At 35.9% G+C, this 14,541-nt stretch overlaps 1 protein-coding gene across 1 annotated transcript; it reads right to left on the bottom strand.

Moving 5' to 3' along the window:
- Window positions 1-1,011: 1,011 nt before the first annotated feature.
- Window positions 1,012-14,232, bottom strand: C2H5orf15 (chromosome 2 C5orf15 homolog). Its single transcript, XM_026687347.2, has 3 exons — window positions 13,909-14,232; window positions 7,157-7,731; window positions 1,012-3,626 (listed from the first exon to the last, which is right to left on the bottom strand). Exons 1-3 carry the CDS (start codon window positions 14,051-14,053, stop codon window positions 3,495-3,497), a joined length of 852 nt encoding a protein of 283 aa, XP_026543132.2. The 5' UTR covers window positions 14,054-14,232; the 3' UTR covers window positions 1,012-3,494.
- Window positions 14,233-14,541: the final 309 nt, after the last annotated feature.

Here is a 14,541-nt window from a genome sequence, read left to right as displayed (position 1 = left end):
TCTTCAGTTATCAAGCCAGCATCTATGAAGGCTTGTGGTAATGGCAGCACCAATACTATATCTTATGCTCTGCATAGTGACATTTGTTGTTTCTAATATATTGTATTCTGTCTTTTCTTTGAAGTAGAGGGCACATGTGTTTGTCTAAGACCTCTTCATAACTTCCATCACATCTTCATCATGTCGTCTATTCTTCAGTTTTCAGCATAACAGATAATTACTTCATTTGTCAGTATCAAAATGTCTGGAATACTTCTCTGCTTATATTTAGTGAGCCTTTCTCTCTCATTGTCTTGCCGCTTTTGCCTTTAGACAAAGGTATTTCTGCTTGGCCCATCTGGCAAACCAATCTGACGTGATCCAAAAGAACCAATCTTGTCCCTATAACCTTTAACAAAAGCAAGTTCCTTCAATAGTATCTTTGTATCCTTAGGGCAAGTACAGTTAATGTGGGTTTCTTTTCTGCAGCCAGCAGGGCATCCGAATTCAGCACATAGAACAATTTGACCCTTGCAGATGTGGATGTTAAACAGTTTGCCAAGTTTCACAGTGAAAGTCTCTTTGACATCTAGATTTCCTCTACCAAGATATGTTTTTGGCTTGATCCCAGCTCTCTTGGAACTTGTTCAAGATTGCCACACATGAATTTACAACAGAGGTCACAAAAGAACTGTTTGCTGGTTCCCACTTTCAAGCACTTTTGGATATGTCTCTTGCAAGGCTGGCTGCTGGGTAATTTTTAGCATCATCACTACCTTGTTCTTTTAACAGTAGGCCATATCTGACAATGTCTCACAGTGTTGGGAGTTCAGACAGCAACAAGTTTCTGCCAGTCCCAATTAGGTTCCTCATATAAGTGAATATTCCCAGTCTTGTTCCTTTTTTTAGAAGCCATCACAGATCAGTTATCACACTCACAGGAAACAAAGCAGGAAGTATTAGCACTCAAGACAAAACAACATTTAACAAAAAGAGAAAGACAGCTGAACTTGTGAAATGAAACAAACAAAATGTTAAAAAGTTATGATATTTATGTAGTTACTTACCAAGCATATCTAAATTATATTAAAGTAACAAACATATCTTTACAATCCCCAAGGCATGTCACAACTTTTGAGCACCCCTAACGGTATTTCAGTCTAGAAGCCTAGTTTTAACTATTCCGTAATTTTTATACACTATTTGCTCAGACAAGAACTTTAGAAAGTCGTGAGATAGAAAGATGTATATCCATTCATTATTAATAGATATCTGCTAATCAATGTGATTCTGGTGATATACAAAGACAGGCATCTTTAATTAGAGAATATGCAAATCTTGGAGTAATTATACGAAAGTTTATAGATCTTGATCTAAAGCAGATGTAGAAAGCTGACCGAAAATGGGAAACTGCTCATAATTCCATTTCTTGTAAGAGAAAAATCTCTCATGACTGTATTTTTAAAGACAGTATCTATATGATAACCCAAATAAAGATCACTATTGGTATATAAAAACTAGGGACAAAATAAAGACTTATCTAAAAATATAAGCAAGGATTTTGTTGCCATCAGATCCATATCTAAGGAATAATTAATGCCAAATAATACATTAATCCATGTCATTTACACAGAGCTACGGTTTCCTCACTAGTAAAAAAAAAAATGATATAACTTTGTATGATCTTGAAATTGACTCATGTCTCTACATGGTAGCTATTTATGTATACACACAAACTTATTTCTCCTAAAAATTATCAAACCTTTTAAAGTATTCCTTCAAATTGAAGTGGCTTTCACATAAAAGTCTTCCAAATGTTATTCTGTAATTTGCCAGTTTTATCCTCCAGAAATGGTACTACGCTTGAAAATTTCACCAAATTCCATTGAAGAAGGAATAATTTTTTAATCTCCAGTGAACTCTGGGACAAAATAAGCCTCATATTTCAAAAATAAAAATGTAACATGAACAGCTGGCCTTCACCTGTTTGAAACTGTACTGTTAAATGTTCTGTGCATGTAATAATCAAAAAAGTATTTTTGCAAAGGTATACAAATCAAGCTAGTTACATTATAGGGTTTATCTGAAAGATTATATTAAAAATCAGCTCGTAAGAATTCTGAAAGAAAACAGTCCTATATGTATTTCACTTATTCACATTTAAAAATACTAATTAAAAAGCTTTGTTGCTTAATTTACTAACAGAAAGAATACCATGCTCACTGCAAATTTTCTCAGTCCAGAGTTTAAAAGTTTTCATAACATTGCATCACTTGAAAATAAGGTCATTAGTATTTACATGTTTTTCAGCCCTATAGTAGTTACAGTTCACAAACAGTATTTTTACAGTAAGTAAAACTGCTAACAAATATTTTATAATTTATGTCAATCAATATAAATAGCAAAATATGCATTCAAAAATTTGCAATCATAATTTGTCATTCATTTCAAGTAGAAGAAATGTTCAAAGTTAAAGAACATAGTGCAGTATTCTCCAAAGATGGGTATCAAATCCCGGCTTCAAATCCTGGTGTTTGTTTACTACATGCAACTAATTACTATGCTGCATTTATACCTAAGCAATTTAAATTATTCAAATCAACATCCATAATAGTCAACTAATACAGTGGAATTTTCCATTCTTTTTATATCCGTACCTTGCACTATGTTAAATTTTCTCCAGAACTTAGGGGAGGCATAGAGAGGGAATAAAGAGGAAAAAGGAATCTGTTCTGCCATCTATGTTCATCTTGCACTTGTTGGCAGAATGACACCGTTGGATGCAATCTTTGTTTTTCAGATTTACCTCACTTCAACGTTCAGATTTACCTACTACAAAGATATGCCTTCAGAAACCTTATTTAACATGGTAAAAGCAAACAAGTAAACCATTTTTGGTACTTTCTAGCCAGAAAAAAATTGTCTTCATTCTGAATGGTGCCTTCTTCTGTTACACAGAATTTTTCTTGCTAAGAAAAACTAGATCAGAATCATCAGACATCCTATTTCTAAATTGTGTAAGATCAATGAATAGGAAATTTGCGAAAAAGAAATCATATTCTTTTAAAATATGTCTTCATGTAAATGTTCCAGAGAAGAAATATTAGCATGATCTTTTAAGAAATCATTTGGCTAGAATTATATGAATACACTCTATGTAGTATTAAGAAGTTTGAATTAAGAGAGAAACAAGGTCAATTATCCAAATAGGAAATCTGGTACATTCTTTAATATGCTGAATATTGATCAACTGGAAAAGTTGTAGTTAGGACTATTAACTGCTCCAGGCAGATAATGAATGAAAAATAAATCAACTAATAAACAATAAGCTATATGTACAAAAATAATGAAGTCCAACTTTCACCAAAATAAACATTTACTTTGCATACCCTCATATAAGGCAAAACCTTCAAAGTAAAAGAGAGCACACACATCACTGCTTATGGCAATCATTCATATTATATTTTGAGAGGCAATGAAAAGTCCTAATTCTGCAAATTTGGGTCATGCTACTTTTAAAAAATATATTCATTGGTAATTTTTAAGGAAGGCATAGCCTCATTCACATTTTGATCTAAACGTTGATATCCAACTGTTCTGGAACACAAGCCATCTCGCCATCTTCTATTCTGAACCAACAAAATTATCTGAAAAGAAATAATTAGATCATGTTAAACATCTGCATGTTTAAAAAGATTTATAACAATATTTTCAGATTATTCTTTGCAAATTTTATATGTTTCATGAAATCTTCATATTCACATTAAATTTTTTAGGTTTGTAATAACAAGGTTATTTGTATTAATATGCAAACTGCTTACCTTATCCTTGACAGATAAGTTTTGTAGCATAATTACTGGTACATAAAATATATTTTGGTTGATTTTGTCTGTTTATGACTGAGCCAAAAAGTATTTATTATCAAACATTTTTCTTATAAATTGATGCCAGCTTTATACTAGGACAAACCTGACATGCTGCAATTAAAGAAACAGCTGAAATGAATGATAAACCCTGATACATATCCTTATGCCATTCAACAAGACCCCAGTTACACTGTATAAGAATGGATAAACTGCAATAGAAAACCCAATGTCCTATTACTGAAACTGAGTGAAGAGTTGGGAGAACAGATTTTTACTTCCATGGATGTTGTATTTTTTTTAATTTGCCCTAGTCTAGGTTGGATCTGTGAATCTAAAACTCAATTAAAATACATTACCAATAGCAAGTCCTTAAGCTATAAAAATCCATGTTTCTAATTAAAATAAAAAAAGCTTCAATGGAAAACTGTACTATCTTTAAAAACTTGTAACAAAGAAGCTTTCTATATCAGTGCAGATATTGTAGAAAATATAACCACTGACAGAGGAAGACAAATCTCTGATTTTTGCTTTATGGACAAAGTCCACTCTGCCATCTTGAATAAGTAATTTTGTCATCAATTCATCATGTCAGATTATAAGTCCACAATAAATAAAAGGAAGCCATGAATACCAATGATACTTAAGTAAATTTACATGTCTCAGAAAAAGAGATTTAAAATTTATATTTCACACTTTAAGGTATCTGTTAATCTGCAAATTAATTCATAACATGCTTGAACATTTACGAGGAACTTTCTGCCTAATATTTATTTTTCCTGACTTGCTTAGATTTGTATTGTTATTATTTTTGCAAAATTATTAGAAATGCTGTGTAAAAAGATTAATTTCAAACAGATTAACAACCACTTGTAAATTCCAGGTGTTGAATTATTTCACTATTCTGCTTTAGAAAAACCTATTTAATCTGAAAATTTCTGAAGTTTGCAATTTTGCATTTTACAATTTATACTGTTCAACTTTTCTTAGCCCTAATTTTCCAGAATAAAGGAAATAAAAAAAATTGACTTCCGGTTTGAGCTTCTTCGGTGACAGACCGAAACCTCGTCTCTGCGAGGCTTCGATCCGTACTCGCCGCTGGAATGCCCCGAGCTGGTTGGTTTCGGGGCTAAGCCATCCCGTAGAGGTGGTGAAGAAGGGGGAGACTGCCTGCAGGGTTGAGGAGAGCCGCATCTCTCCTCCCCAGCTGGCCATTACTCCCTTTCCCGAAGGCGGTTGTAGCGGTGGTCAGAAATGGCCACCACAAAGAAGCACTCGACCGGAAAAGAATGTGCAGGAGGAAGATAAGAAGAGAAAGTTTTGGTTGACCAGGTCAAACAGCAAAAGCAACAAATAAGGTACCCTGGAATTGAAACTATTAAAAAAAAACAATAACATTGTTCCCTAAGAAAATTTTTAAGCTGCAAAGGAGAGAAAAGGGAAAAGATTTTGTTTTTTTTTTCTCCTTTTCCTATACTGACAGCTAAGAGACTTAAGCAAGAAATTGGGGGAAAAAATCCACTTTGACATTAATAGGCATTTAATGCTGAAAATAAAAAGTCAAAGGGATAATAAAGATTTCTGGATAATCAAAAGCTTTTGAAAACAGGAAAGGAGAGAAAAAGAATAAAAGGGCAGGATCTGGAAGGGAGGAGACTGCCTGGAATTAAAAAGAACTTATAGCAAAATCTCAACAAGACTTCCAAAAGATACATTTTAACTGAAATATCGCAACAAAAACCCCAGGAAGAGAACGTGGAAAAAGAAATAAGAAGAAATAACTTGGGACTATTTGGATTACTTGATGATTTCTGGATTTTTGGTTATTGTATTTGAATGACTAAAATCAATTGGGTGGTTGTTTAAAACTGTTTAAAATGGCTCCACTTTTAGAAGAACTGAAAATGGAAGATAAAAAGTACAAAGACGATGCATAAGAAGGGAGAGGTTCTTTTGGCTTCATATTAGAAATGGAGATTTGGAATTATGAGAAAAAACAAGAAATGCCTGCAGAACAAGAAGACTGTGACAAAGAAGAAGCCATCTTTAATGAACAAGTAATCTTAGGTGGGGGGAAAAAAGGAAAGTGGGGAAAGAGAATGGAAAGATTAAGATTGGGAAAAACAACTCCCCCCAAAAAATAGAGTGAAAAATAAGTATAAAATCAGAAAGCAACAGAAGAGGGAAATGCAGAAGAGAGAATTAGAAGTAGAGAGACAAGGAGGTAAAAGGGGGAGGGAGAAGATGAGAGGGAAGAAAGAAAGGAAAAGAAGTTATAAAGGACGGGAACAAAATATAGAGAAACAGGGCCTATTTAGAGATAATGGGTGAAAATTTAATGGAAAAAGGGATTCTGCAAAGGTACATAAGATAGTATGGTTATATTAGAAAGAGAAATAATTTTAGAAAATATGAAACAATGTATGATTAAAATGTTTGATAAAATAGCTATCGTAATTCAGTGGAATGCCTGTCAATAAATAAATGTAACAAAATGAATATTTAATTATTTACAAAACATATGTGAAGAGAAATAAAGGAAAAATTAATTATGGAGATTATATGTGTCTTTAAGGCAGTATGATATTCAATTGAAAAGAAGTGTTAAAGATGTTAAGATTTTAATGATTATTAATGATAGAACTGAATTGGAATGGAATGAGGGTTTATAATTACATATATTTATCTTTTTTTTAAAGAATATAGTGTGTATTATAAGAATGTTCCAAGTCGAATTCGATTGGAAGTTATGTATTATGTATTATATTGAAGGTCATAAACTTAAGGTATATAATGAAGTTTAAATAAGAGTTGAATGGATGTAATTAAAAGATATAAAGGTGTCATACTCCGAGTAGTAACCACAGGAGAAAATTTGTTTAATGAGAAAAGATAATATGAAATTGAAACAAAACAGACAAAAGTATAAATATAATGATTTGAATTGAGATGAGATAATCAAAATAAAATTGAGAAAATTAAGAGGGGAAAAACTATATAGAAAATGTAGAATAGTATAAGATATAGAATAGAATACAAAAAGGAGCATGAAATTGAGTTTTGTGTCTGTATAAAGAAGTTCAACCCGGAACCATGCTATTTTCAAAAAAGATTTTTACTTGTATTTTGTATGTGTGAAAACCCAAATAAAACTTTATTAAAAAGAAGAAAGAAAAAAAAAATGATATCTGAGTATTAGATTTTCAGTTTATAAAATTTACCAATAAGCTAATTAACTGCCTCTAAATTTATGCCAAAATAACAATATTCTAATATTAACATCAAACTGAAAATTGTTAAAAAGCCCATCCTACCTTTCTTTTATTATGATATGTGATATAAACTACAGCAACCAAAAAGGCAAAAATAACAAGGTGGAAAAAGAAATGGCTGTCATCTTCCAATCCCGAGACTCTTATGTCCTTCATGTTATGAGCAAATGACTTCTTATTCTCGAAGTTCCTCATACTTGAATCTTCTGCAAATTCTGGTACGTCTTGGTCATCTTGATTATTCTGAGAGTTAGAAGCTAGATCATAGATGACATAATCTTTAGGTTCTTTTGCTGTTGGTAAGGAACTAGTAAATATATTTCTGTCCGTCATGTCATATTCTTTACTATCTGCATCTTCTGAAACATCAATATTTTGTTGATTAATGCTAACAGTTTCTAAAGGTGACACAGGAGGTTGGACTACTTTATTTTCTGCTAGAGTGGGTGCCTGTACAACAGAAGCATCGACTTTCAAAGAAGTTGAGATCATATCTTCATTTGTTTTATTCTTCAGACTGTTCTCACTGGTTGCAGACATAATTGAGGATAAATTCTCTTTTTCATCTTTATGAATTGACTTAAAGTTCTGAGGTATTTCTGTATTAGGTACAGCATCTTGAAGAGGGAAAGATAAGAGTAATTTGAAATCTTTAACAAATAATTTTACAATGTACAAGGATGCAAAAATTGATATGGTTTGAGGATTAACTGTATCTCAGCTAAGAAACATGTATCCAAAATTTATAGCAAATAAAACACGGAAGAGTAAAAACTAGTACTAGCATATCAAAATAAAAACATTGATAGGCTACAATGGAAATATGCTTAAAATAGTTACAGTATTGAAGCCTTTAGCAAGAGTTGTGCCTATTTTAAGCAGCAATAAATCATACATATATAATCAAGCAACATAGAAATTTGTGAAAACAAGATACAGCTGCACAAGACATTTTTCCATATCAACACTATGACTCATATGATATAGGTTATATCTATATTACTATTAACATTGCTTCTAGTTAAATTGATTATACCCTGATCCACACATAATTCATTGGTGGTTTGTTTTTTGCTTAGCTTGGTATATGACCCCACCTATTATGATTTATGTGTCAATCAGATAATGAATTAGATTCAGAGCTGCATTTAAAATAGAACCACAGAAATCAGTGGGATCAGTTTCTGGCTTCATGATTTTCTTCAGTTCAAAGAGAAGCTAGTTGATTCGTACTGAATTAAAATGAACAAATTTATTTGCATACATTTTATGGTAAATGGGAAGCAAAAGACCATCTTTTCTTCATTCCACATAGTCATCTAAAAAGAAAAGCTTTGTGAAAAGGAAATTAAGAAATAAGCTCGAAAGCCAATGAACTTGCTTCCCATTTACCATGAAATGTTCAGGTTGTGAGTCTTGGTGAACCCCTAGCATTTTATTTCTCTACATACTAGAAGATTCCAGTTACGAACTGAGATAAGTATTAGAATCAGAAAAGAAGGCATTTAAATGGCACATATGGAAACAATAGAAAAACTGCGCCTATAGGTTACTAACCAAAACATGCATAATACAGTATATTAAAAATGAGTGTTCTCTCACACAATGTTGGGCTACATCAATATAAATTAAATAATTTCAGGGGGATGTTTTTGTTAAATTTTGTTAAAATACAAATGCACACTACAAGAGGATTAATGAACAGGTCTGATCTGCCTTGTGTATTTTATTGTTATAAGTAACTAAGCACTAATTACACAATCAAACACAGTAATTTCATCAGAAAATTAATTCAATTTTTCTCTCCCAGAGAGCAGAGACTGCTAAGCTTGGAGTCTTTGATATTCAGGAAAAGGACAAAGGCAGGCAGGCAGGCAGGCAGGCAGGCAGGCAGGCAGGCAGACACACACCAGCAATTCAGAGTCTTATCATTTTAAATGGGAACTTCAATTAAGGTGTGGTTGCCTTAATCACTGTATGCCTTCATGACACAAATTGTGGAATGAAAAAGAGAAACAATGCCTCTCTTAATTTTCCTGGATCTCTACCGATTGTTAATATGCATCCATTAGACTGGATTGATTTTATGGACAGGATTATATTATCCATCCAATTTTATGTAGAGCTGAGAGATTCTTATTTTTGTGTTCTGATCTTTGTTTTGCAAGTTTCATTCTGTTCCATGCCCCATGTCAAGTATGTAGCATCTCAAATATATACAAATATTTTTAATGTACTAACATCGGAGAGAGTGTGAAAGTCTTGAACAGATGTTTGAATATGGTTTTTACATCAATGATAGAATGCAAACTGGAATTTAATTTAATAATTTTTAATAAGTTAATATTAACTTGTCTAGTGGTTAAAGCATCAGGCTAGAAGCCAGGAGACTGAGAGTTCTAGTCCTGTCTCAGGCATGAAAACCAGCTGCATGACTTTGAGCCAGTCATTCACTCTCAGACCAACTCATATCAAAGTTGATGTTTTGGGAAAAATAGGAAGAGGAAGTATAGTATTAGGTACACTCACTGCCTTGAATTATTTATAAGAATCATATAGCTGCTTTTATAAATTAGCTGTTCTATTTTCAGATTTGTAGTTTAAACATTTTTTTCTTTCTTAATGGGCACTTAAATTGTACTGGAATCTGTTCTTATCTACAATTATATTTAATAATATTATGTTTCTGTATGTTACCCTATTCTTCTTGAAAGGGAGCAAAGAATTGAATGAAGTTATCAAACAGCATTGCCAAGCTACCCTTTCTTTTTGAAATGGGTTCACTATAACCAAGCTCCCAATGGCCAGATATAGGTAATATCAACCCAAGAACTGTTCATAAATTGTGTAATTTTTCTATGAATTACCCTTTACTCTATGCTTAAGTAGCAAGAATAATACATAAATACATGGAATTTGCGGAACTTCCGGTTTGTCGGCTTCGCGAGCGGTAGGGATTCGCGAAGCTGTGCGATCCCTGCCGCTAGCCGTTTTGGGGCTCCGATCCGGACGGATATGGAGCTAGCTGCCCTGCAGGGGCAGCTGAAGGTAGGGGGATCCGGAGAGGGGTTTGGGGGTGTTGCAGACCCCTCCCCGGCCGGCAGAACCCCTTTTCCCAGGACGGTGCAGCGGCGGTCCGTAATGGCCGCCACAAAGAAGCTGGCAGCCGGGTAAGAATGCGCAGGAGGAAGTGGAGAAAGTGTTTGGAAGGAGAAAGTTTTTCTTGGTTCCTAGGACTCTAAGACATATTTAACAAAATTCCTGAAAAGTATGACTTTCTGAATGATACCTTCTAAAAGAGGAAAAAGCGGCAGTTTGATGGTGCTGAAAGGAAAGCTTACCCTCTTTTCCTATGGAATAAAAAGTGAATATTAAGAAACCTATTTTTTTAGGTGAAAACTGGCTTTAAGCGATGAGTGGGAAGAGGGAGGATTAAAAAAAAAATATCTGTATGCTAAGACTTTGTTGGAGGAGATGCTTTAAGGATTGAAAGACTAAAATATATTGCAATAAGATTTTAAGAAACAGATTTGGACTTTCTTTTTTTCTGATTGACACTACCCTAGGAGGTGAAAGTGAGAACTCTGCCTTGGTTTGGACTGATTGATAACTTTGGGACTGTTTTATCTTTCCTTTGGAATATTTTGGTTGCTGTAAGAAGAAAGAAGGGGAAAAGAAAAGAAAAGATTTATAATGGCTCTTTCTATTGAGGAACTGAGAAAAGATTATGAACAAGCAAAAAAAATGGTAAAGCTGGTTTGAAAGAAGCCTTCCTTTTTTAGAAATGGCGCTTATTAACTATCAACAAACATTACAACAGATGAAGACAGCAGAAGAAGGAGAGGCAGCCATCTTTAATAAATCTCAGAACTTGACCAAGAAAGAAGGAAGAGGGGAAGGAAGAGAAATAAAGGACTTAAGATTTAAAAAAACATTGAAGAAAGGGAAAAATAAGATGCAAAATCAATATAATGATAGTAAACAAAAGGGAAAAGGAATACGACAGAGAAGGGAAGCCAGTAAGGCAGAGGCTAGAAGAAGGGGGGGTAGAAAGGTTTGTTGGGAGAAGAAAGAAAGGGAAAAGGTGGAGAAAAGCTACAAAGTTTTGAAATTAAATGGGAAAAAGGAATCTTTTTAGGGATAAAGGATAAAATATAATTTCTTCAAAGAGATTTTGCAAGGTACATAAGATGATATTGTAGTATTGTATTAGAAATAGAAAACTTAAATGGCTTAAGAGTTAATAAGAGATTAAAATGTTGAAATGTTTAATAATGATTGGTTTTAAAATTTAATAATATGAGGGGAGGTTTAGTATTGAGTATTAATTAAAGAGTTTAATAAGATTATGGTATTGATGTCATTATAAAATTTTTATTATAGTATTTGTTTTTAATATTTAGATTTATTGTTTAACTATGTATTTAATTATTTTGGATGTATTATTCAGATAGAATGTACCAAGCAAAATCGGATTGGGTATTGGGTGTTATTTTAAAGATTAACTTGATTAATTTAGTGGGGAGATAGAAAGGCATCATACTCTGATTAGTGATTTCAGGAGAAATTTCTTTTTTTTAATAAGGAATGAGACAAAGGTACAATAAAGAATGGACAAAAGATACAAATATAATGACTCAAATTAAGATGATTAATTAAGATAGAATTAAGAAGAGTGAAATATGTGGAGAAGTTAATATAGAAGACTTAGAATGGTAAATAAAATAAGTAATGATATGTAAGATGAGCATGAATACAGTTGAAGTCCATGAAGAGAGAGATACCTGGGTCCAAGTTACTTTCCAAAAAGATTTTTTTTATGTTTTGTGTGTTGTGGGTATGTTTTTTTTTTTTCTGGGGAGAATTAATAAAACCTTGTAGAAATATAGAATGAGAATAATGGTAACTAAGTCAGAAAGAAATAGATGAAATAATAATAATAAAATTGAATAAGAGTAAAGAGAAATAAAGAGAAATTGGATAAGAGGTTTTTGTATGTTTATATGGAAATGGTTTAAAACAGAATTATAGTTTATCTGACTTGTTAAGTTTATAATGGAAAAAGGTTTAAATATGTAATGGATAATGATGACTTGTGTGTTTTGAAAATTAATAAAACTTGTTTTAAAAAAAAATAAATACATGGAATTTGCGCGGTCTTTTCATTTCCAGAAACCCAACCATTTAACTTGCCTCAATGCTAAACAGTATTACAACTTAGGTGTATGTATGTATGTATAAAAACACACACACACACGCACACACACATACCTCAAAAGGTCGGTTAGAACAGGGGTCCCCAACCACCGGGCCGCGGACCGGTACCGGGCCGTGGAGCACTCTTTACCGGGCAAAAAAAAAAAAAATTAAAAAAAATTGCCGCTTTCTTCGCCTTCGGTGAATGCTGCTGGGATCGGGGATCAAGGACACAAATGAAAGAAGGGGAGGAGGAAGCAACCGAAGCCTGTCCTGCTCTCTGGCTCAGCTCTCTCAGTCGCTTTCGCTCCTCCACCAGCCCAGGAAGAAACTGCTTCAAAGAAGCCGGGGGTGGCTTTTCCTGTCGCCGCAGCTTCCCGAAGCGCCCGTTTCACCCCACCCCGCCCGCCCGCTCGCTCGCGGTTCAATCCACAGTGCTCCGTTCTGCCTGCCTGCCTGCCTGGTTGTTTGGGAGCAGCTTCGGCTGAGAATAATAACTATTCGCCTCTTTTTATCAGCCGAAGCTGCTCCGAAGCGAAGAAGGCAGGCAGGCAGCAGGTAGAACGGAGCACTGTGGATTGAACTGCGAGCGGGCGGGCGGGCGGGGTGGGTGAAACGGGCGCTCGGGAAGCTGTGGCGACAGGAAAAGCCACCCCACCCCCACCCCCGGCTTCTTGGGCTGCTGGAGGAGCGATAGAGTGACTGAGAGAGAACGAGGCAGACACCTGAGGGAGGGAGGGAGGGAGACACCTGAGGGATGGGGCTGAGGGAGGCAGGGCCGAGGCGCTCCCTGAACTTGGTGGTTTGCTGGCAGACGTTTTATTACCCGACTAGGTAACAACATCAGATGTTACCTAGTCAGGTAATGAAACGTCTGCAAGCAAACTACCAAACTCGGATTCTCTCCCCCGTCCCCCCCTTGAAAAAATGTTTCTGCTTGAAACCGGTCCCTGGTACAAAAAGGTTGGGGACCACTGGGTTAGAAGGTCGGTAAAGTCATGCAATTCCCTCGATTACACAACTAGGGACATACAGCAGTTGAACCAAGAGGAAGCAGCAGAATTTGTCTTTCTCCACATACGTACGTACGTACACAAAGTGTATAGCTACGTAGTGTGTTTGAGAAAAAACGGAAATGTTAAAAACTGCCCTTCTTTCAAAGCCGTTGTACACAGTTCTGTTATATTTATACAAAACTTGTTAATTCGGCGGGATCCAGGTATACGGGCAACCCAGACAGACCCGTCCGAACCAACAAAAAGCAAGAAAGCGCCACTTTCCTCCCCAGAACCCTCCTCCTATGCCCGAGGAGCTCCCGTTCTCGGCAGTGCCGAGATTCACCGGGTGAGGAGGAACAAAAGAGACGTATTGAGGCACAAGCCCCATCGTCCCCAACCAGAACGGCCACTCCGCCGGGCTGTGGACAATAGGTTCAACAGGGCAGAAAGGAACAGGTCGCCCAAAGCTTATAGAAGGCGGGGGGGGGGGAAGCAGATGGGACGGCGGCTGCGTGACTTTCCTCCAGCTAATCTTCCCAACCGACTCCGGACTCGCCGCTTTCTCCGTTGGCACTCGGCGCACGCCGTTTCCCGCCTCACCGTCTAGAAGCTGGCCCCGAAGCGGCAAGGCCAGGAGCAAAAGAAAGAGCGACGTTCTCGCCAAAGACGACAACGACAGCGACAGCGTCTCCCCCATCTCGGTACACTTCACTCTCTGCTCGGGGTCCGCCATGGCTGTGGCCATACCGTCGCCGGGGGAGGTGGCTTCGTCCAGTCCCGCCCACCCGCGCTGCTAGGCAACTGCGTTCGGCAAGGAGGGGAAGCCTCTGACGAAACGAGCGTCTCCTCCCCTATCGCCCAACCTTAACTTCCTACGAAAAGTATACGTGCGATGTCGTTTGTAAAGCGGCGCCTCGTCTGAATACGGCACTTCCGGGTTTCCTGGCGGGGGGGACGACGACGACGACACACAAACCTGTTGGAAAAGGAAGCCCGGTGTATGTCACTCTACACGTTTCCATCACTTAGTCTGGTAAAAATCCTAAGGGGCCAGGCATTTTTGGCGGGTTTTAGATGGTAAAATACTGTACGAACTCTTACGTAATTTGCATTGGAAAATAAAATGTGGGCTTCTCTGAGCTTGTATTCTTGCTTCATTACCAAACTAGGTATCACCAGTGCTAGTAGGGAATGGGGTTTGCTCAGTTTTATATGCAATTGGATTGCCTTGTC

This window comes from Notechis scutatus, chromosome 2, assembly GCF_049901735.1.
Source record: "Notechis scutatus isolate UNSWTSFEM ecotype Mainland chromosome 2, rNotScu1.2, whole genome shotgun sequence".
Taxonomy (NCBI): Eukaryota; Metazoa; Chordata; class Lepidosauria; order Squamata; family Elapidae; genus Notechis; species Notechis scutatus.
This window is presented reverse-complemented; position numbering and strand designations above follow the sequence as displayed.